Source organism: Vidua macroura, chromosome 1 (genome assembly GCF_024509145.1).
Source record: "Vidua macroura isolate BioBank_ID:100142 chromosome 1, ASM2450914v1, whole genome shotgun sequence".
NCBI classification, from domain to species: Eukaryota; Metazoa; Chordata; class Aves; order Passeriformes; family Viduidae; genus Vidua; species Vidua macroura.
This window is the reverse complement of record NC_071571.1, coordinates 132,190,799-132,214,316: the sequence shown is the minus strand read 5'-3', so window position 1 is coordinate 132,214,316 and position 23,518 is coordinate 132,190,799. Positions and strand designations below refer to the sequence as shown.

Below are 23,518 nucleotides of genomic sequence, written 5' to 3'. Positions count from 1 at the left end.
AACAAAATATTTATTGTTATTAGACAAGATTTTGTATTTTGGGGTGTTATACCATCATCTAACTGAAGCATTACCTTGCCACTTCTGGCTTTTCTCTACCACCTTCTGTCTGGATTCAAATAACATCCTTGTGGCTAAGACATTATGTGTTCAAGTTGGAAAGTACTGGAAAGTATTCTTTCCTGTAATTGTGTGTTTCTTCTATTTTTGACCAAATTAATCATACTGGCAGTCAGCTTTGCTGCTGCTCATTTCTATTCGGGACCATATCTCCTTGCCTGCTGGAAGCTCGGCCCCCAGCCTGCTATCTGCATGCTGACTTGTTCTCTCAGGCCCTACTGGGACTAAGCAATCAATGCCAGTTCTTCTTAAGAGTAGGAGAAAGCCATTGTAGCAGGGAGCAGTATAACTGCCCACTGACCCTTGTCTGCTGCAATAATTGTCAGGACTTTGGGTGTCTTCAAACCCATCTAAGCAAAGGAATGAACTAACACAAGTCAGTTCCTCCAAAGTACAGTATGAGCTCTCTGGATTGCACACAGTCGTATTGTCCAGAGCCTGAAGATGTGGTGTCCTAACATTCCTTTCTATACTTCTCTGGAGGCCTGCTTCTGTCTCCTATGTAATTCTGCCAAGCTCCTACCTTGCTAGCTCTACACTCCCTTTAATAAGCTTGTTTAGTTGTTGTTTTCCCCAGAAGAAAGAAATTAGCAAATCAAAACTAAAAGAATGAATGAATAAAGCCACAGACTGGGAACAAACACTGCCTGAAGTCTCTGCAAAGAAACTATTCAGGAATTAGTTAGAAGAGAAAAATACAGGACATAAGTAAGAATTTATGTAAGGGACTATCTGCCTCTGGGAACAACAACTTCTAAGTTTTGCAATCTAGCAGTGAGGAATTAATACTTAACCATTAGGTTTAGGCACTGATTTGAAGGAGTTAAATTCCCAGGCTGCCTCTTCAGAGCAGGGTGGGGCATTGGGGAAGTCGGAGACAGAAAAAAAGGCACCTGAATGCCCTGGGAAGGAGCAGCAAAACCTTCTGTCAAGCTCCTCTTCCTCTCCTATGCTCCCTCTACTCTCCAGCTAAGGGTGTCCTGGTGCACACCAGCAATTGCAGCTCCTGGCTGCACACACCTGCGTGCAGAGTGATCCATGAGAGGAGCCTTCCTCACACCAGAAGAGAGTGCCACGTCCGCGTCCTGTTCACCTCTCTTTGCAGCCACCCCTCCCTACTGGTGTGACATTGCATGGCATGGCCAGTGGCTGGGGCCTGAGGGCAGGGACATGGACATCATCCCAGGCATCTTGGAATGCGTCCTTTGGGGGACCGGGAGCCGGGAGCGGGCCCCTGTCTGGCCCCTGGTACAGCACACACAAGGTAAGCGCCCAGCGTGCAGCACCAGCAACAAGAGGGCTTGGGGAGAGGGGGGCACGAACTTCAGCCTCTCTCCTGTGTCCTCTGAAGAGCCCCATTCCAGCACCTGTTTGCTGCTGGCTCTGCTCCCTCTTCACCCCATTGTTCAGCCTGCACCACCCTGGCTCCCTCTCTGAGCAGTCCTTTCTGAGCAGGAACTGGGCAGAGCTGTTCTGTTCTGTGCTTGAGCAGCACTGGTTTTTGTCATCTGTGTTTCTGTCGCTGTCAGTGCTGACAATGGATTTAGGCAACTGCAAAAGAGAGACTGAAATGGCCCCTAAGAGCTAGCAATTTGAAGCATCTGCTAACAATAAAAATGAATTGGAGGTTGATTAAACCCTTTACCTTTTCTCTGCTTTTTGTTTCACAAACTAGAAGGCATGGAAGGATACCCAACATTCTTGATTTTCTCCGTATAAGAGGCAAACCACTTTGTCATGATGTAAAGTATTGGTACAAATTATGCATAAAATGTCTTGCAACTAGCTGCTCTCCTTTTTCTAGGAGCAGCCCAGAAGAAGGTGATAGCCTGAAGAAGGTCCCAAAAACTTTCCGCTCTGGATTCTGCATTTGCTACTGGGTGGATATCCATTTGGCAGAGTGCATTTTTCAGCCCCATGTTCTCAGAGCAAAGGAAAACGGAGAATTCCTGTGCACAGCTCCCTGGAGCAGCAGGACTCCTGGCTGATGGCTGGTGGCAGTGCTTCCCAGAACCAGAGCTGGGGTCACTTACTGGGAGATAAGAATGTGGAGCCAGTGGTTCTACTGTAGGTTTGTGCATTGGGGTCCCAAGGCTGTGAGCTTGCCCAGCTGTCAAGAAGATGGCAGCAATAGGGAATTCCCATGGCATGGGGATACCCACCTGCATGTCAAAGTGGGGGGGGGTTTGTTTCCTTGGAAAACCTCCCAGTCCTGCTCCTGTACTCCTTGGGGTTGTTGCATGAGTATTGCTGTTTTTTAAATGTGATAGCTTTCTGAGTAGACCTTAATAATATTTTAGAGCAGCTTGGGTGTCTGTGGGTGAGACTGATATGCTGTTCTTTTATGTACTTTAGTTGTAGCTTTGGAGCAGTAATGGGTAACTATGGGTCATGTGTTGACACCCACCTTAATTTTTCCAACAGTTAAATTCTTCGATCCACCTCCATTTTCACATTTTACATTTTTGGATGCCTCAGAAACAATTCCCTCCTCCCATTCATGGCTATCCTGGCTGTGATTCAGTGGATCATCCCATTTTCAGGTCTTCACACAAGGGCTCTTCTCCCTTCCCCTTTTCTCATTTCATCCTCTTGGTTTGAAAAGGAGCTCTTTGTTTTCTCCCTCTACAAGAGACCATAACTGCACTGGCTCTGGTCTGACTGGGAGCAACCCAAGACAGCTGAGGTGAATTACTTTTGGGGGAGTATTTTTCAGCCCCTTCAACCCCATCAAGAGGTGAAAGAGAGAGATCCCCTTTTCAAGAGCTCCTAGACATGAGGGGCTTGGCACAGCTGCCAGTTGCAGTTGCCTAGTGCCACATGGGCATCGGACACATCCACACAGGAGCAGCAGATCTGATACATTCTTTAGGGAAATCCTTGGCACTAGAGTAGGCTTTCAGTGATGTCTGTAAACACTCAGCTCCTGGTAAAACTTAAAGTGGCTGTGTTCATGTGGCTGTGTAGTATAATGCCTCTTTGTGTTGGAATTACATTTCTCTTTTGATTTAATTGGAATTATTCTCCTGAGAGGTCCCTCCATTTAATTAGGCTGATTGTATGCTAGCTGTTGGCATAAGGGTGGAATGGGGCACACATGGCCATGGGGAAAAATAGTGGAGGTGGGATTTCTCCTTGACATCAGCATGGATATAGCTTGGTTGATGCTGCTTGAGGAGCTGCATCTCTGAAATCAGCAATACCCAGGCCATGCTCCCACAGCCCTCCCTGTCTAGGCAAGGTGTGTTACGGGACATGGGTGTGTTTAATGGTGCAGTAAAATCTGATGAGATATGTACTTAGTTACCTGAAGTATTTCCTGCAAACTAATATTGTAATATTTTTGTGTCTGCTGGAGTAATGAGTGTAGGAAGCCACAACATGTGGGCTTTGTCTGCTTAATAGAAAGTGTATGTAATTGCCTCAGTGTATTACATTTTTATTTCCCTCAGGACTTCTCATAGGTTTTTACTTATTTTCAATATTGTTGTTTATGGACAAAAGCAATTTGCAGGATTAGTTGAGATTATTATCTACAGTACTGATCTTGGTTTGACTTTGTATTATCAGAGTAGGAGAAAACATCTGTGTGAGAACAGTCACTGAGAGCTCAGATGAAATAGAACCATAGAATAATTTGGGTTGGAAGGGACCTTGCAGGCCAGCTAGTTCCAACCCCCCTGCCATTGGCAGGAACAGCTTTCAATAGACCATGTTATCTCAGAGCCCCATAACAACTCTTCTGTAACTCAGCATTTCACATGTCTGTTTGTGTGTAGACACTGTGTGTAGTTATTCAAGTGCAGAAGCTGAGCCAGAGATAGAAATTTATTTCACTTCTGCTTCTTTTTCCCTCTATGCCTGTCACTTCACAGACTCTGAGTTATTACTGGCTGCCCAGACAGACACCTCAAAAGATTCTCTTATTTTGTGGGTTGTAGGAATAAATAATTTCTGCTCTGTATTTAGGGGTTGACAATGCTGACGGCTCCTTCAGATGGATCTGTGGCCTCTTGTCCCCTTGCAGCCTATCAGAGCCTGTCAGGTGGTGAGTATGTGCCTGATGCCTGGCGTGGTCTCATCAGTGAGCGGTGGTGGCTGCTATCAGGTGTGATGAGAAATCCCACAGATTAAGCAGATTCTTGTTGAGGTTTTTCTACTCTGCCTTCTATCATAAAGATGAAATCTAGATTTTGTGTGGAATGCCACAATTGAGGTTTTTAGCTCATTCTGTTCAAGAGGAACATCTCCAGTGCTTCAACTCCTCTCTTTACTCGGGGTGGATGTCTAGTTCCACTTAGCCTCAGCAAGGTGTGAGCCTTGTTTGGTGCCATTTTTTCCAGTGCCTGCTGGTACTTCTGATGCCATGAGGGCTGCTTCATCTGTGCTGTGAGGGACCCCAGGCAGGAAGGCAGGGAGCTGCTGTCTCCATGGAAAGATTTTCGCTCCATTTGCCTTGGCTGAGGAAGCACCCCAGAAACAGCGGGGGTCTCTTCAGCTGGCACCATCACCAGAGAAAAATTTTGTCATGTTACATCCCTACAAACATTCACCAGGACATTTTAAACACTTAAGCAATGGCATTTCCAACCATGGCTTTCAATTAGGAAAAGCTCTAGAGCAAGTCAAGGTGTCCCTAGGAAATGTGGGTGGGAGTCAGAGGGCAGCATGGCCACAGCACAGGTGGATTTCAGTCAGGACATCTTTCCTCTGCAGGAAGAAAGAGAAAGGCTGTTGAAATTGAAGGCAAACCCTACTGGGGTTTTTAATGGTATTTTCTCAGTCTCCGTAGGATACCTCCATTTCCAGTCTGGAAATGCACTCCTGGATGCACTGCAGATATTAGCTTTTTCAGGTTAATCAGTAAACTAGTCCCTGAGCATGGGTAAAGTAGAGACAAATGTCCTCACCCAGCTTTCTGCTGGTGTACTCATCTGTGAAGACTGCAGTGAAGTTTTTCCTGTTCAACACCATCCCTTCAGCTCTTTATTCTAAAACTCTTCACTGAAAGCAAACAAGGGTATCAAAACACTGACTCTATTTCATCCTGTTGTCCTTTACCTATCAGATTTCAGAGTTCATGCAGTTTCAGTTTCCTTTATCTTATTGGGAAATGTGTTTGGGAGAAAATGCATCCCATTTCTTAGGTATTAGAGAAATATATCTTATTTTCAGTCCTAATAAATCAAAACTTAGGAAGAGGGCTTTGTTCAGCCTTTCAAATACAACCTTTTGGAATCTCTTATAGGGGAATTAAAAAGTTAAATGTTATAATGAAGCACATGATCACAGAATGGGTAAGGTTGGAGATCATCTGGTTCAACCTCCCTGCTCAAGCAGGCCCCCCTAGAGCACATTACTCAGAATTGTGTCCAAAAGGTTTTTGAATCATTCCAGAGAAGGAGTCTCTACAACCTCTCTGGGCAGCCTGTTTCAGTGCTCTGTGAGCATCACAGTAAAAAAGTTATTCCTATGTTCCAATGGAATCTCCTATATTTCAGTTTCTGCCCACTGCAGCTAGAAGCAAGAAGCATTGCATGATTTTCCAGTGTTGTTCTGCTGTCAAGAATCCAGCAACTTTCCATGGTTTAGTGCCCATTTAACTAGTTTCTGCTAGAAAACAATTTGTGGCTTTGGCTCATAAATGCAGGACTCACAACTGGGCTCACTTGCACACAAGCTCTCAGGCTCTGCCAGAGCTGTAGGTCTGATCTGCTGAGGGTTGTGTTCTGATTAGCTTTAGTGTCACCAAGAAGCTGACACGAGAAGGCAAAATTGAACACTGGTTAGAAAATATTGCCCATATCATTTTTTAACCTCATACATCCATTCTGCTGTCCTGAACATCAACTGTCCCTGCAGATGTAAAGATCACATCTCTGATGTGAAATGAGCACACAGCTTATAGACTGCAGCCTCCATCTTAAAGAGAGATCAGCTGCTTAAGAGAGATCAGCTGCTGCTTGGGAACTTACTCATGACTCAAAGGTAAAGGAAATAAGTATAGGAAAGCATTACCCCTTGCCTGTCCTTTTGCACAATACTATAAGCATGTCTGTATCATCCCGGCTCTCAAATTCCTTAGGGAAATATGATGCTGTTGAGTAGGACAGGAACAGAGAACTCTAGATTAGAAGGCAAAGAGAATGAACTAATTTATTTCAAATGTACCGCTCTATATATAGAGAACATCTTGTGGACTAATTTCATTGGTCTTAGAGTAAAAACATCTCATACCATTGGTGTGCAGTGAATGACGCACGGTGGCAGAACATATCTATAAACAATGTGAACAACAAGATAGATTAGAGAATTATTTACATTCTTTCCCAACTGCTTCCCAGGCTCTCGCCTGGTTAGAAAACCTTTCTCTTTCTCTCTGACTGAGCTGAAAATATCCACAGAAATATAGGGTTTTTTTCCATCAACCACTGCAAGCAGAGTGCGAGCAAACCATGAAGCTGTTTATACCTATGAATATAGAGGAGGCTGGACATGGGGCAGCAGGTTTGGAACAATGGGAGAGTAGCCCAAAGACTGGAGGCAGTATGCAGTTTTATAAGCTTGCTTGAGGAGAGACCTGCTCATCTGGTTTCCACCAGGCACTTCTCAGGGTCCCAGAGCAGAATTTCCTAGTGTGTGTTATTGGCAGGCCTCTAGTATCCTGCTTGGGTTCCCCCTACAAAGCCTGGAAGGAGTCATGTGCCTGTAGCAGTTTCCTGCTAAGCCCAGTGTGGTGCTGGCAGCAGAGAACAGCAAACCAACCCAGCTCTACATCCTGTACTTGGGGCACACAGCCTCAAAACAAATGCTGATGATGAGAGAACTGAAAGTCCATCTATTCTGGACATTTTCTTCTCTTCAGCATTGCTAGCAGAGCTGCTTGCAGGAGTGTTTCCTTGCCTGACAGAGAACAGAAGCTGGTGAGCAAAACAATTTTATTTAGGCTGATAGTTCACAATTCATTTTGAAGAAGTCTTGGTAGCTCTTCCTGGACACCTCATGCAAGACACTGGGAATGAATGCTCTTGCAGAGCTGGGGCCATGCTATGCACCAGCTATAGCTTGTCCAAGTGTCTGTTGTTTGATTATATCTGGGCTATTTTTCACAAATCTCAGACTGTTTTCCATGCTTCCCTTCCCAGCAGATGCTATGATAAAATGAGTTGTATTTTTTTTCTGAGGACATTAAAAAACATTTGCGTTTGATTTTTTCTTTTTTTTTTACTGATGTTTGAGGTGATTGCAAGTTAAACAGGAGCTTTGTAATTACACTGATCTGTTTTAAGAGGCGTAATAATGTTAATTAGGAAATTTCTAGGCAGTAAGGAACATTACAATACTTGTCATTTGTCAGAAAGTGGGGTGCAGAAGAGAGATGCAAAGAAACTTGAGTCACTAATTACACATATCGTACCTAGTGCAGAATTTAGTTTTGCTTCAGACTGCTTCAAAATGGTATGTTGAAGAAAAATGGGGTGCATCATGCAGGCTGTGTCTGATATCCAGCTTACCACTGACAAGAGGGCTTAAACTATGGACCCAGCAGAGCAGGGCAAGTTCTCCTCTTCCCTTAGTCAGCACTGAATGGGAAAGACCAGGCACAGGATGAATCTGAATCCTTACACTGCTTTGGATGTGCCTGGCTCAGTGTAGTGCTTTGCCCTTCCTGTTCCCAGCTTCTAGACTAGTCTACAAGTAATGACTTTAAGTTGGCTGTGGCCACTGTCTTGATTTTCAAGTCTCACAGCGTGTCTGTGAATTGCAAAGTGATGTAGGGTGAAAGTCTGGCTGCTCATACCAACACCTGTCTGTTCCTGAGATTTCATGAGGTCGCTGTTTGGATCTAGGACATTGCTGTCACACAAAGGAGCAGTGTTGCTCTCACCTTGAATCTGTGCTTCTGCTGCTTCATTTGCCCTAGCACTCATTTGACTCCTTGATGAGGCAATTTGTCTGGGTAAATTGACAGGAAGATACTCACTGATGCAATTTTTAAAATAAAAGTTGTCTTCCATGTAAAATCTCACCTGTAACACCAGCCCCTTAAGATTTTGTGATCCAAAGACTGCATTGCTCTTCGGATCTTAAGAATGATCCTTCTTTTACTATGGTCTTATAGTCTGCCATATCTGATTAAGTCCTCTTTGAAGGAATCAAAAACCCCCAAATTACTCAAGCAGAAATCTGACCAAACTCAAAACCCAAGACTTTAGAAAGATGAACAAACAATTGACTGTCGACTTCACTCATAAGGGAGGTGGGGCCTTTGTCTAACCTGGTAACTGAAGACTGGGATTATTTCATTTGGAGTTTGGGTGACATGTAACTGTTATGCTCATGTTTATAATGAGCAGTTGGGAGATATGTTTTCCATGCTTTGACTGATATGGACTTTGAAACATGTGGCCAGCAGCTTCAAAGAACAGCCAGGTGGTGTGTGAATCAACACCAGGCCTGGAGCAGAGCTCTTAAGAAAGGAATATTTGCAGTGTGCTCAAAAGTAAATAGTCAATTTCAAACTGAACAGATGTGTGCTGCTTAGACTGAGGTTATAGTGGTATAACTCCACTCTCCTCAGTGACGTTCATGGCTGATTTACATCATCTGGGCTAAGAGCTTTGGCTTCATTTGGTGATATGGACTGTTTTGACCATAATGGGGAAATGAAGAGAGATTATGGAACTATGATAGCGAGAAATCACAGAATTGTTAAACTCTTGGATGAGGCACACAGCCACTCTCTGGCTATATGCCCCTTTGTATCCTGTTGTGTTTTGCAGAAACAGCCCTGTAATGTAGAGGTCTGTGGTGAAGTGCAAGGTTTGGAGGAAGTCCTTCCACACACAAAAACAATGACTCAGAGCAAAGCAACCACTGGCTCCTTGGACAGGACTTCTTCATGGTGGTGGGGTGATGTAGTAACATAGAAGTGCATATCCCTTTGTGGCCAAGTCTACCTCTTGCTGACATTTAACTCCCTAGAACTAAATCAGCTTTGTGGGAGATGAAACCTGCACCAATGTCCTAGCTAACATGTTGGATGATTTGACTGTCATCCTGCTGGAAACAAAGTAATTTTGCCAGCTGATACAGACTGTACTTGAAGCCCTTTTCTTCAACAGCCAAGGATATCTCCTCTGTAAATATGTTCCTGTGAAAAACAACCAAAATATGGGGTTTGTGTGCATAACAGATTTGTACCCACACAGTTAACTCTAAATTAAAACCCAGTTTAATTTTTTGGGCTTGAGCTTGGGAGTAAATAGATTGTGACTCCGTTTACTTTGCTTTATGACTCTAACCTACTATTTCTTAATGTTTCTTTTCCATTTTTTGGGTGGCGTATTGTTGTGGGTTTGGGATTTTTTTCTGCTTTGTAATTGTCACAAGGTTCTTTTATTTATTGACTTCTTATCACATTATTGTCTTCCCTTTGTTTTTCTCTCTTTAAGTAACAGGCTTTTGCCCTCAGCAGTGACTAAAGCACCATGAACATTTTCATTCAGTATCTGTGTTGTCATGCAGCAATGACTCAGTCTTCATGTCAAGATGACCAAAAGCAAAGCTTGTAGTGTCTGCAGAAGCTTCTGTCAAACAAGTAATAGCAGCTTTCACCAGATGAAGTCTCTAGCTTCATCTCTTGACTATTGTACTTGTTTTTGCCAGAGTTAATATTCTTCATAGTAATTTATGTGGTCTGTGTTTTGGATTTATGATGAAAAAGTATTGCTAGCAATCAGGATGTTTAGTTACTGCTGAGCAGTGCTTGCACAGCACTGAGGTGTGTTTTGTTCCTCATACTGCCCCGTCGATGTGTAGGCTGGGGATGCACAAGAAGCAGGATGGGGACACAGCTGGGACAGCTGACCCCAGCTGACTAAAGGAATATTCCATACCTTTTGGTGTTGTGCTCAGCATATAAAGCAGGGGGAAGAAGGGGAAAAGGGGACATTTGGCACTGGTGCTCCTAGGTAACCATTACCCATGATGGAGCCCTGCTTCTGTGGAAATGGCTGAACACTTATACACCAATGGGAAGCAGTGAATGAATTCCTGAAATTGCTTTGCTTCTCATGCAGCATTTGCTTTATCTATTAAACTGTCTGTATCTCAACCCACAAGTTTTTGCACTTTTATCCTTCCAATTTTCTCCTCCATCTTGCTGGAAGAGTGGCTCCAGCTGCATGAGGCTGAGCTGCTGGCTGCTGTGATAACCACACATCAGAGGCTGCCAGGACAAACTGAAGAGCAGTGCATGGTTTAAAAAGCATGCATGTGAGAGATAATAGCATCTGGCTCATGAAAAGGATACTCAGTTCTCCTTCATCTCTTCAATTCCTGAAAAGGAATTTATCTTCCTCACCCCATTTCCATAGTAATCCCTGTCAAGGATAATGTCTATAACCATTTTATCCTATACTTATGCTAAAATAGCAGAAAAAAAAGACAGCAAGTTCTATATTGGAGAATCCACATAAGATACAATCGCTGAAAGACCAACAATACTCAAAACTAGGGGAAAAAGCATCACCACCTTGTTATCTCTGTAAGTACAACAGAGCATATAAAAAGGTGTTAAAGGTACGTAGAAGGGATCATTCAGCTACACTGATCTTAGTTTTCTCTTGCAGAAGGCAGCTATGAAGTAGATGCTTTGGATTTTTGTGAACTAAACACCTAATCTTTATGTCAGCATTCACCATGGATTACAAAATGCTAATAATACTTTATATTTTAAACCAGTAAACTACAGTTTGTAGTAAAATGTCGAAATGTACAACTGCAATATGTCACAGAGCCTGCTACCTATATCTCAGGCCCTTGCAAGAAATTTGCATGTGAGGCCATTTCTTTAGAGTTCATTTTTTTTTATTCCAAGATTTGTATCTTAACAGTTTTTAACATAAGTATCTGCAAACTAAAAGCATCTAGCCATGTGTTTATGTGTAGGCACCCATCTACATATGTGTGAATATTTCAGGGAGTGCAGGGCCTCTTGTTTTAGGTCACCACTGATAATCTAGCAGTTGTTTATATTTAAATGAATAATGCTGCTAAGCAGAAGGTTCTGCCTTCTGGAGTCCACCCATTTTTTTTTTGCATTAGGAACTATCTGTAAATGATTAACACTCTAGAAATCAAACTAGGAGAGCCAAGTGTGAGAGGTGCAGGAAGGAAAGCAAGAGAACTATTGCAGAGCACCCCTCCTCTGCAGGAACAAGAGACTGGAAGGGCCTTTGGGCAGCTCCTTCCCCTGTCATAAAATCAAGTAAGTCTTTAAACAGATGGATCCAACTTCATTCTAATTGCACTCAGGTATTTTCTTTTTTCCCTGCCCTGTTGTTACTCCTGTTAGAATATTTCTGAAGTGCCACTGGCTTGGAAGCATTGTGGTTTCCTGCCTGTGTTTACCCCTGTCTGACATGGGTGACTTTGTGTTTCAACAACTGAGCATGTTCACTCAGGTTGTGACGTGGAGAAGTATTTTCTTTAAAGATCAAAGGAAGGGTTAGTTACAGCTAACAGAAGATTATTTGAGTTAGAATGGGAGACAAGCCTGCCTTTGTTTGAAAGTGATGCCGGAGAGGTGCATGCTGGAAGAGGTATGCCATTCCTCTCAACTGGTAAAGGGAGATTCTTATATAAAAATTCTTTTGAGGATTTGCTAAATAATGTATTGAGCTGGTTACATTTCTCTCAGGGTTTTCTGTTTCTGATTGAGGTGGAGTCAGAAATAGTTCATTTGTACTTTAGCAAGACTTGTACTACAATAACAAGAGGGAACGAGCTCTCTGTGCTTGGCTTGGAGGCACATGTGTGTGTACATGCAGAGGTTGTGTGTGCATGCAGAGTGAGACATCTCTCTGAGAGTACTCCTTGTGCCTTGCCCTGCCTGTTGTAACACTGAACAGTTCTATTCACTCAGTTGTTCAGATAGCTCCCTTTTGAGCTTGTCTCCAGCTTCCCATAAGCCTTGTGTCACCTCCTTGGCTCTCAGTTTAGGGGTCCAGGGAGCCACATTAAGTATGTGATAGGAATAGCACAGCCTCTCAACGTGAGCCAGACTGTAGCTTTTGGGGATTAATATTCCTAGGCTCGGAGTGGTGTGGCTTGGACCTTACCTTGTACACCAGGAATTAGCCTAGGTCAAACAGGAATATCCAGAAAGCCTGCTCCTGGGCAGCAATAAGCATAACCCCAAGCCAACTGGCCATTTTGTGGGAGAAGCTGGTCAGGCAGTGGTAGCTTGCCTCCCTGTTTCTCCTATGGGACCTGGAAACTGGCAAAAGTTTATAATCCTATTCTTGCTCTTCCTGTTATTTAATTTCTGTAGTTGCCATGGAAATGATATGTGATGGTACTTGAGAAAATCTTTTATTAATATGTTTTCAACTATGATTGATGTTTTTATACCGTCATGGGAGAGGTTTTTATTGGCAATCCAGCAGGCATTATTAAAAATATGAAATGGTCTTTGATTATGCAGCAAAATATCCCAGGAACTAAAGTGTCCCAAAGTATCACAGGCTGCTTGTGGAAACAGTGTAAAAATCCATTCTGCCTCTTCTCCTTTCTCCCATTTGTTTCTAGTTTTAAGATTTCATTCCTGACAATAAGAAATTGAAATGTAGAAGCTGAGAGGTTTGGTTTTAACTCTTCAAAAAGAACAAAAAAAAAAAAAAAAAATTGCTACTCATAGTGGTCTCTTAAAACTACCTGAAAGTAGGTTGTATGAGGTGGGTGATTCTTGTCTCCCTGGTAACAAGTGATAGAACAAAAAGAAATGGCCTCAGGTTTTGTCAGGGAAGGTTTAAATAGTACCATAGGAAAAATATCTTCCAAGAAAAGGTTTTCAAACATTGGAACAGTCTGCCCAGGAAGGAGGCTGAGTCACCATCCCTGAAGGTGGTTAAAAGACATGTAGATGTAGTGCTTAGAGTTTCAGTGGTGGACTTGGCAGTACTGGATTAATGGTTGGACTGAATTGTCTTAGAGGTCTTTTTCAGCTTAAATAACTCTATAATTCTAGGCTTGTTAACAATACAGTGGGTGGATATGTTTGTATATAACATTAGTAAGCATATAAAAAATTAATTTAGTTACATTATTTCACAGTTCACATTCTCCAGCTTGGTTTGTTACCTGCTATGTATATGAATTAAAATAATCAGAGTGGTGAATATAATTAGCATCTCAGGAAAGTGATTAAAACCCAGAGATAAATAAAAGAATTCCACTTCTGTAGTTGCTGTATCCTCTGAAGTTCCCCCACCTTTTCATAACTTACAAAACTCTCATTCCAGCCTTTGAAATTTGTTATTTTTCTGGAAAACGATAAATTTTAAATTTATGAGGTAATGTAGTTACCAAGTCTTCTCTCTCTATTTCTAACAATGATGATGCCAAATGTTTTAACTCTCTCCTTCTCATATATTGAACAATGCCCCTTTTCTTTTATGTCACAATGAAAAAATCAAATGTATTTTCATTTCATGTTCCCACACTGGTAATTGCCCTTTTACTCTTATTTCAGCTGTCCTTCAGTACTTCATATGGACCTTAACTGATATCTGAGTATATGAATTGCACTATGAAAACCATTGGAACAAGGACCTTGTTTTATTTATACATCTGTGAAGTACTAAGTACAGCCAGAGCTCTGTGAATAATAATAGCTAAATGATAAGCCTCTCCCAATTCCACATGGTAGCTCTTTGAAAAATATGGTTTTTGTTAAGGACTCTGAATTCCTCTTGCTTCAGAGTTAACTCATAATTGGAAGTTTAGAACATATTCCACCTCTTTCTCTTTTTTTTAGTAAGACCCATTGAGGTCTGACAAAATCCCAATTATTTGAAATGTTGCATAGCTTTTGAAACAGTACACGCCATTAAATTTGTTGGGAACACCTTTAGATCTCAAATTCATAGAGAAATCAAGAAAAAATAGGAGCAACAGTTTAACTAGCCTTTATTTATGTTTAAATAAACAGATATTTAAAGTGTCTGGGTTTTTTTCTGCTCATCAGTTCAATTTATAGGCATAGCAAGTTTCCATAAATAATGGTGTATACCTTTTAGTCAATGCAAATTATGTTCCTTTTCCTAAGTTTTCATTTCACAGACCTGGCAACTGCAGTTTAATGTGCTTTAGGAAAACACACATGTAATATGGATAAATTGCATTTCACCATATAACTGAATCTCCAATGCAGATTTTAGTCTGCAAGTGATAAACTTAGTAGAATTATTGCCAAAGATAGAGATTTCAGCCTGGCTTTCATTTGCCATAAAACCCTTATTTTACTTTGACAATACATAGAGACTTTGCATGTAAAATGTTGCTAATGTCGCTTTAAAACACTGTCAGAATGATATGAAAAGGTTCTCTGGTAAACAAGCATCAGGTCCTGCCTGAGTGCTGGGAGCAGGACATACCCAGCCAGTGCCACACTGCTGCTCACTTATTTTGAATAGCAGTGTGCTGCCACTCCAGCTGACAAATGCATTTCTCCTGATTGGTGGTTCAAACCTCCCTCCCCCATGCCTCAGCTTGCGCAGGACCCTCATGTGGCTGGGATGGGGATGCCAGGCAAGTGCTGAGGGTGCCTTGCTTGAGGCAAAATTGTCATTTTTTGAACTCATTTACCCCAGCACCCCCTGTACAGGTCAGTGTCACCCTTGACAAACTGCACAGGGTCACCACTTTAAAACCCTTGCTGTGGATTTTGAATTTTGACCCTCCTTTAGTGTTAAACATTGGCAGGTGGCTGATAAAGAACATAATGGTAATGGGGTATGTTTTGGATGGATCATTTCAGGCACTTAAGCAAGGCAGTGAGAGAGTGGCAGGCCAGAGGAAAGCATTCCTCAAGCCTGTTTTGCCACCAAGTAAAATGCAGGCAGACCCACAATCTCAGTCCATGGTCTGTGTGCTCAGGGGTTGTCTAGGAAGGACTTCAAAGTGGGTTGGTGACTTTCATGGCTTGTTCCAAAACATATTAAAGTGAATTAAATTTCTGTATTGTTGTTTATTTTTTGGAAAACTTAAGGGCAAGATGTTTCTGTGACAAGCCTCATGCATTTGGAAGCAGTGGAAGAATGTGTCAACAGTTTGAAATCTGGGGTCTGACAAAGTGGCCTGTATGCTAGATAGATGTTTTGGTGATGAAGAAACTTGCATTTTATGCCAACAGTTTTGAATATTTAAAGCTCTTTCCTGTAGAAGTCCTTAGTTGACTGAAGTAGTACCATGGCTCTGAAGTTGTGTCTGCAACTGAATTCCCAAACTGAGGTTTGTCTTGAGACTTATGTGTGGGAAGCTCTGCAGTGCTGTGGATGATATCACAACTGGATATCACAACTGGAAACTCAGAGAATATCATGTTTATTACTTACTGAACTGGCTGTTCCAGCAGTCCTTTAGCTTCTGAAAGATATTAAATGGCAGACACAGCACAAATAATGAAGCCTTTCACATGATAATATGGGAACAGAAGGGCTGTGGTGGCTTTCAGAGCAGTACAGCAATTTTGTGATCTATCTTCAGTTGCACGTTGTCTTTCATTCATGTACGCTTTTCCTAGCCTGAGATATGCTTTTTCTCCTCTGAGCATTGCTGTATGTGGTAACCCTGGTTCATTAGAAATTGCCTGCTGAATTAAGATTCACTCTGATTTGAGATGTTTGCAATGTAATTTTCCTTTTTACTGCATTTCCCCTCATTTTTTTAATTTAATATAAGCATGTGTGAGTATGAACCCTCATGAGACAGTTTTACCATGCTGTAGCTGCATGGTGTTGCTGTACTTTCATCTCATCTCCCTGAATGGATCCATGTGATATTTGACCTCCTTAGGATATCGTACTCTGCTCTTAATCTTTAGGGGTCTGTCCAGCCCTGGCTTTGGAAGCATGGTGCTATCACCATGCTAAGCAGAGCTCATGAACACCTGTCAGCCTGGAGCAGGCAGGGCAGTATATATGCCAACAGCAGCGCTCAGGTGAAACATGTGGCCATTGCCATCAGATGACCTGAGCCACGAGGGTAAGGTTTGAGCCCAGCCTGCTGCCTTGATCGTACACGTGCACTGCTTTTTATTGTGCGCAGACCAGGAGGTTGCTTAACTTAGGCACAGAGGAATGTCACAGCATAAGGATTTTAAGCTAAAAGATGGTAGATTTAGACTAGATACTAGAAGCTTTTCACAATGAGGGTGGTGAGGCACCAGAACAGTTTGCACAGAGAAATTGTGGATGCCCCATTCCTGGAAATGTTCAAGGTTGAATGGGGCTTTGACCAACATGGTAGAAGGTGTCCTTGCCCATGGCAGACAGGTTGGAATTAAATTATATTTAAGCTCTGTTACAACCCAAACCATTCTGTAATTCTGTCTTGGTTTGGAAAGACAAGTCTCTGCTAAGGAAGGCAGGAACCTCCCCTGAAACAGAAAAAAAAAAAACCAAAACAATAGACCCCTTCCCTCCAAATTGTTATAAATTTGAAATTAAGGGGGGCTCTCAGGCAAAAATATGGGAGTAAGAATAACAGTTTTTTATTAGGGAAGAAAATAAAAAGATAACATAAACAATGCAGTGAACCAAAACAACACTGACAAAGTCAGAATACAACCTGATACCCTGTTAGTCAGGGTGTTGGTAGCAGTTCAATTGGGAATTATGGCTGCAGTTCTCCTGGAGTATCAGGTGTGGTTCTGTTGGAGCAGTGATCCTGTAGAAAAGGGGTGTAGTCTTCCTGCAGTAGAAGAGGCAGCTGTTCCTCTGGGAAATCCAGTGTAGGAAAAGCCATGCTGGTGTTACAGAAATTCAAGGTTATATTCAGGTGGAAATGCTTGGCTCCTCCCTCTGGGCAGAGCATCTCACAATGGGATGCTGCAACTTTTATCAGTCATGCAGTGACATTCAATAGGCCATTAACAGCAGATCTCTCCTGTGGGGGGGGGGGGGGTGTGGAAATAGAAATCTTATGTGTCCCACAGTGATATCTGACCAAGCTATCTGACCAAGCTCATAGGTACCTGGTGAAGCAACCACTGTGGTGCAAAAGCACTTCTGTTCTGGGGAGGACACCCATGATGCAGGGCATTGGAAAACCCACTGCTGGAGATTTGATTCACAGCCTCTAGAGGCACTCAGGTCATCATCAGTACCCACACATGGATCTGATTTAGCACATTATTTTAGATGACCAATGGAACACATGACCTCATCCTCTGCTCGCCAGCTGCATTCAAGAGCTGGATGGAGACCTGCTTGTGGTCTGGCTAAAGATCAGTGGTGTTTTCTCTGTGGTGTGCTGGTTGCCTACTGAGTCCTGTGCAAGGTTTCTGACCCCCAGCTGAAAACTGGGAGGAAGGAGCTGCAAGGAGTTGCATCCAGAGATGCAGCCATAATGATAGGATCAGCCTCTGGAACAAGAAGAGCCACAGAGAGACTGAATTCTCAGCTGGGAGTAGTGGGGATTTGTTACAATTACTAGTGTAAGTGCAATAAAACGATGGGGTAAATGAGGGGGCAGTTTCTGTTTTCTATTCCCTTCTGTCTCCTTTTTCTTAAACACTTCGTGACAAGGCTGACAAGGCCACTTCTCCACCTCCTCACAAGGGAGCATGTTGTCATTTAAAAAGTACAAGTCTTAGGGAGCAAGAAAACAGTTTTGATTTAGTTGCTGTTTTTTGAAGCTGCTGTGTGGGCAGGATGAAGTGGTCAAACTTTGGGCAAGATCAGTGCTCAGTATTTGATGCTACAGCATTAAGGTGTAAGGAAGGAAAACCCATCCCCTCTGCTTCTGCAAGGCCTGGGTGGTGTCCATGTGACAGCATTTCCCCAGAGTGGAAGGAGGCTGCTGTGTCCCTGTAACAGTGAGTGCTGATCTCAGCAGGGACATCCGTGCTGAGGTGTCACATCACACACTTCCCACTGGCTCCAGCGAGGTGTGTTCCCAGAGCATGAAAAACACAGTGTGTGTGGGAGAGCCCAGAACATGCTGCTGGATCCCAGCGGAGGATCCTGGGGAGAGGATGCAAGAGGGGAAGGACCTCCAGTGGCCATGCACCAGAGGCTGTGGGCTAAAATCTTGATTAATGCTTCTCACTGAATGCTTCTTGTACACAAGCTGTGGCACTGATGCTGTAATAGTTAGCAGAGGGAGCCCTCTCACTTCCTGCTTTCTTGTCTCTAATTCCCCTTGGACCCATCAGTCATGTCTTGGTGACACCTGGCAGGCAGCCAAGCAGTTCTCTCAGAGCAGTTCTGTTGTCTGCTTCTCCTGCCGACTCCAAGCCCCTGCAGAAACATAGGGGCTGGAAACAGTTGGATTCTGCTGCTTGGCTTAAATATTATATTTGATTTATAATAAGGCTGTTGTTTCTTCACACTTTTGGGGATGCCTTTGCTTAGTCTGGAACTATCTAGCCACAACAACAATCCCCCCTCCATGTGCTTTTGGGACAACATGTTGCTCTTTATAAATGTTGAGGGGTAAGAGTCTCTGTGGCTGGTAGGCACTGCCTGTTCAGAGTTGCCCAGGGACCTTCTTGGGTAAGTCTCATGAAACATGAGGCTGTAAGCACAGAGTTGGATGATGCTTTACAGCCTGGAAACAGTTGTTATGCTGGGTTATATTACCATGACCTTGTTTATAAAAACTGATGGTATGTTTGTCTTCTCTACAAGCTAATGGGACTCCTCACAGCACTACAGAAGTGACCTTGAATGGGTTTTTAATACACTTAGGATGGCTTGCAATGTGTTAGAACATTTTGAGAGTGGACAGGGAGCTCTATCAAGTCTGTGTTGTTTGACCTTGCTGAAATGGCATCTTTAAATGACTTCTTTCCAAAATAATGAATCTTGCTTGAGTGTTTTTAATTTCTTGGCTTCATAGAAAGCTTGCAAATCTTACTGAAATTTAGACAGTCTGATTAGGAGATTATTTAATGAAATAACACAATACGTTAAAGAAATTTTCAGGAGACCTATGTTCCTGGCTGCCCTGTCAAATAGTGGATATGTTAGCACTTAAGATAATTGCGTTCCAATAGGAATGGTTTGATTACTGATGGTTTTCCCTTTGGATAATGTAAAAACTAGGTCCTTTTTCAGGGGAAAAAGCCCTGTCTGGGGTTTTCAACTGAAACCCTGTCTGTGGTTTTCAACTGCCTAGTTTTGTCTTTCATGACATTTAAGAAAGTGTTCTACTGAAGGACAGCAAAACCAGCAAGCCTTTAAATTCCCACTTATTTACTACTTAAGCCCTATGCAGAGGTACGCACAACCCCCCTTAAGCAGCTGTGCAGAGGTACTTCTTATCACTTTACTTACTGCAGCATGAACTCAGTGACTGAGAAGTACAATAATTTGGTTTTGATTGGGTCATAATGTGCTATCAGAAAACCACCATTATATTGTTCTTCTTAAACTAATAAATATTTTTGTATTTCTTTGCTTTGTGGTTTGCAGACTCAGCTGTTTGGAGTTTTACTTGCTGCTGCTTCAAATTTCGTCATCAGTGTCTCTTTGAATATACAGGTATGATATGGTTTGTCTTTATTCAGTGTTGTTTATATTTAGCAAGTGCTTACATTGCAGTTTAGTTTTGATGAAGTTCAAAATGCAACTTTTGTTGCATTTAATAAACCTTCTCTCTTTCATTAACTGTAATCTAGCAGTGCCCTGCTATCGTTGCTAGGAGTTGGGGGTTGTTGGGAGCTCTCAGCCTGTTCTGTGCTGTGATTGTCATACAGGAATAGAAGAAACATTCATAACTCCTTCTCCTTTTAAAGTGCCAGAAAGAAATACCAGCTGTGAGTCACTTGTGGTCCCAGTGAACCTGGGAGTAAGGAAGGGTACTATAACAGGCAGTATCAAAAGCTTTGCTGAAGTCCAAAAAAATTACATTAACTGGCTTTCAGCTAGGTGGGTTACCCTGTTACAGAAGGCAGTCAGGTTTGACAAGCAGAACTTTCTCCTCATGAAGCTGTGCTGACTGTGACCGATGACTGTGTTGACCTTGAGGTGTTTTTCAATACCTCCCAGAATAATCTTTTCCATGATTTTACTGGCACTGAATTGAGACTGACAGGTCTCAATTCTGATTCCTGTCTGACTGGCAGGAATTTTTCAGGGTTCTCCTTCTTGCCCTTCTTGAAATCAGGACAATGCTCACCAGCTTCCAGTCAGGTGGGACCTCTCCAGATTCCCAGTTCAAAAATCAAGAGAGATTTTGCAATTACATCAGCTCATTCTTTGAGGATTCTTGGATGAATCCCATCAGGCCCTATAGATTTGTAGGGATCCAGCTGGAGGAGTAGATCCTGCACAAGTTCAGGGTCAGCTGGGATTTGATCATTCTCACAGCCATTGGTCCTCCAGCTTAGAGCACTGAGACCTCCTTGGTCCATCATCTCTGTTGAAGACAGAGGTAAAGAATGCATTAAACACCTCTGCCTTGTCCGTTCCCTGTTTGTGAGGTGCCCATCCTCATCCTGTAACAGGCTGATGCTATTTCTATGCTGCCTTTTTGCTATTACAAATCTGAAAAATCTATTTTTATTGTCCTCCACATTTCTGTCAGTCTTCAATTTGAGCTTTGGCCACATGAATTTTCTCCCTACAGTGGCAAGCTGCATCTCTGTATTCTTTCAGGTCACCTGAACTTGCTTCCACTGGGCACACACCTTCCTTTTTTGCCTTATACCCAAAAGAAGATCCCTGTTCAGCCAAGCCAGCCTTCTGCTTGACTTCTGACACTGGGGAATTGCTGCTCCTGTGCTCTTAGGTGGTGATGTTTAAAAAGTTACCAGCAATGACAGACCCCAGCACTACTGAAACATTTCCTAGAGGACTTTTCTAACTAGTTCCTGAGCAGCCTGAAGTCTGCTCTCCTCATGTCCAGAGCTGAGGTTTTCCTGCACTTTTCCTCCTGTCAACAAAAATTTTAAACTCAAACATTTCATGGTCTCTGTGGCCAAGACGGCGCCAGTCACCATGTCACTCACGAGAATTGACAAGCAGCAGATCAAGGAGGGCATCTTTCTCAGTCAGCTCTCTGAGGACCTGTTCCATAAATGCATACAGACCTAAAGGTTTTTACAATATTGGACCCCAAAACAACTTTGTCCAGTTTAGTTTTTCTTCTGCAATTAAGATAAAATAATCCGAGTAAACACTATTTAAAATTACAAAAATAAAGGGAGGTGTTGCCCTTACAACTCTGGTAAAGCATTGTAGGATGCCAATTATAAAATCCTTTCTGTTTTAATAATTAAAATATATACTCAGTAGAAAGCTACATTTTTCGTTATAATCTGTATCTTGTAGGCTTCATTGTATTTTGAGGTCTTTTAACAAAAGTTTTTAAAGCACAGAAGACATTTTTGTGTAAATTGTCCAGAAGTGTTTTTGCTAGCTAGTATTTTAGGAGTTGTACAGGTATCATATAAAGCTACTTACTGCTTTTTCTGTAAAGGATGAAATAGAAAGGTGTGGAATATGAAAGCTTCTGTTCATAGTAACCCAATTTATTAAAGCTAGAAGGTTCTTCAGTGATTCTCTTCTGTTTAAACATCATTAGCTGGAAAATCCCATAGAAAGAAACCTGTTTAGCCAGAGGAGGTAGGCAAGTTGAGATGACTGCTGCCTTTCCAACATGAGTTCCAGCCTGCGGGTGGTTACAGTGCTAGGACAGGCTCTGGGAAAACCTCTGAAGTGGAAGGGTGAAGGTGAAGTGAAGAAAAGTGAAGGTGAAGTGGAAATTGAGCCTAGCCATAATAATGAGGTTGCTCAGATTTCATATCTTTTGTCTGCTGAGGGTACTGCGTGCCAAAGTAGATGCTTTGCAAGGGGGTGTACCAAGGCATACAAGCAGAATTCTATTGACTTGTGATCATAACGGCCCTTACTGGATTTGAACTATCAGCTTTTTATATGCTGATTAGGGAAACCCAATGGCTCTCTTTGCCATTTGACAGAAAATTTAAACTGAATTTTTTTTATCCTTTAAATTAGGTCTTCATTTAGTAACCATATCTTCTAAATATGAATAATGACTTTCCCTAGATCTCAGCATTTATTTTCACACTCCTATTAACTGGACAGGCCAGTTTTTTTTTGTTCTGTCCCTTTCTGACCATGTAGTCCGTTATCCTGCTTCTCTTCCCTCTAGCAGGTTGTCTGCTAAAGAACAGCTCATCATTTGCAATGTATTTCAGCTGAATTATAAACAGCCTCCACCTAAATACCATTTGCACATATCACTGTGTAAAGAAGACAGACATCTGGAGAAAGAAGGCTGTAGGGGAGTTGCTGAGCTCACCTTCCTGTGTTTGCTGCACATCTTTTCAATCTCACTGTGCCTTCAAAAGTTAATCCTACAAGAATCTGGGGTGCAAATACATCTCAGGATTCAGTTAAAAAATTGTCCTATTTAATTTTTGGCAGAAACTTGGCTTCTTGAATAATAATTTGAATATTATTTAATATTAACTTAATTTGTATCTTTATTGAGCTTTATTTATTTCTTTGTTTATATAAATAGAACAACCATTTTGGATGTTTTTTTTTTCCTTTTGCTCTTTTTCTCCTTGGAGGGCTAAACTTCCTCCTAGAATTTAATCTCCTGAACACATTCCACAGCGTGAAGCTGCAGTAATGTGCTGCATCTTCTCAATAAGAGCACTGAGTAAGGCTATGGGGTATTACAGACATTGCTGTTTGTCCCATGCTCTGTCAAGTAGCCTACAGAGAAGGATGGGAGTATGAGGAAAATCCTTTACAACTTCTCTGGGCTCTGCAGGGGCACTTCTAAAATCAAATATCAAGTGATGGAGAAAAAAAAATTTCTTTTACCACCATTTGTACTGTAATAACTGTATCATTTAATTTCCACCTTTTTTGACCCATGTGCAGAAAGACTGGAGAGTAATTTGAGAAAGGAAATTATTATCTGCAGAATTAATTTGGTAAACATTGCATCATTCCCAGTTATGACACTTTCTTGATGGAGACTGCCTGGACTCTGTTTCAGAGGATCAGTATGATGAAAGAAAAAATTGTCTTGCTATATACACATTCTTGCTGTACAGCCAGAGAAAAAACAATTACAACTTGTGCCAATGATACCTTCTTCATGTAACAGGAAATGTTGATGAAGTCTTACTTGAGTATATGTTAAACCTGTGACAACCGTTTTTTCTTTAGAAAATAAAGCTTTACTTATGATCTTCTTCTAAGGTCAAACAGGAGGCTGTAGCCAAATCATAAATTCTGTTTAATTAATTTAGAGTCCTCCCTACAGAAGATGTGATTAAGTGTTGCCTTTTTCATTTTGAAAGTGTATTTGTGGTGAGGATAGGTTTCACAGACAGGAACACCCT

General features: G+C 42.1%; 1 protein-coding gene across 1 annotated transcript in view; it reads left to right on the top strand.

Annotated features, from left to right (window-relative positions):
• The first annotated feature begins 1,290 nt into the window (after positions 1 to 1,290).
• The window catches only part of NIPAL2 (NIPA like domain containing 2), a 51,857-nt gene continuing 29,629 nt past the window's right edge, over positions 1,291 to 23,518 (top strand). The window contains 3 exon segments of the mRNA XM_053991538.1: positions 1,291 to 1,308; positions 1,310 to 1,384; positions 19,605 to 19,673. Coding sequence (XP_053847513.1) covers positions 1,291 to 1,308; positions 1,310 to 1,384; positions 19,605 to 19,673 — 162 coding nt within the window.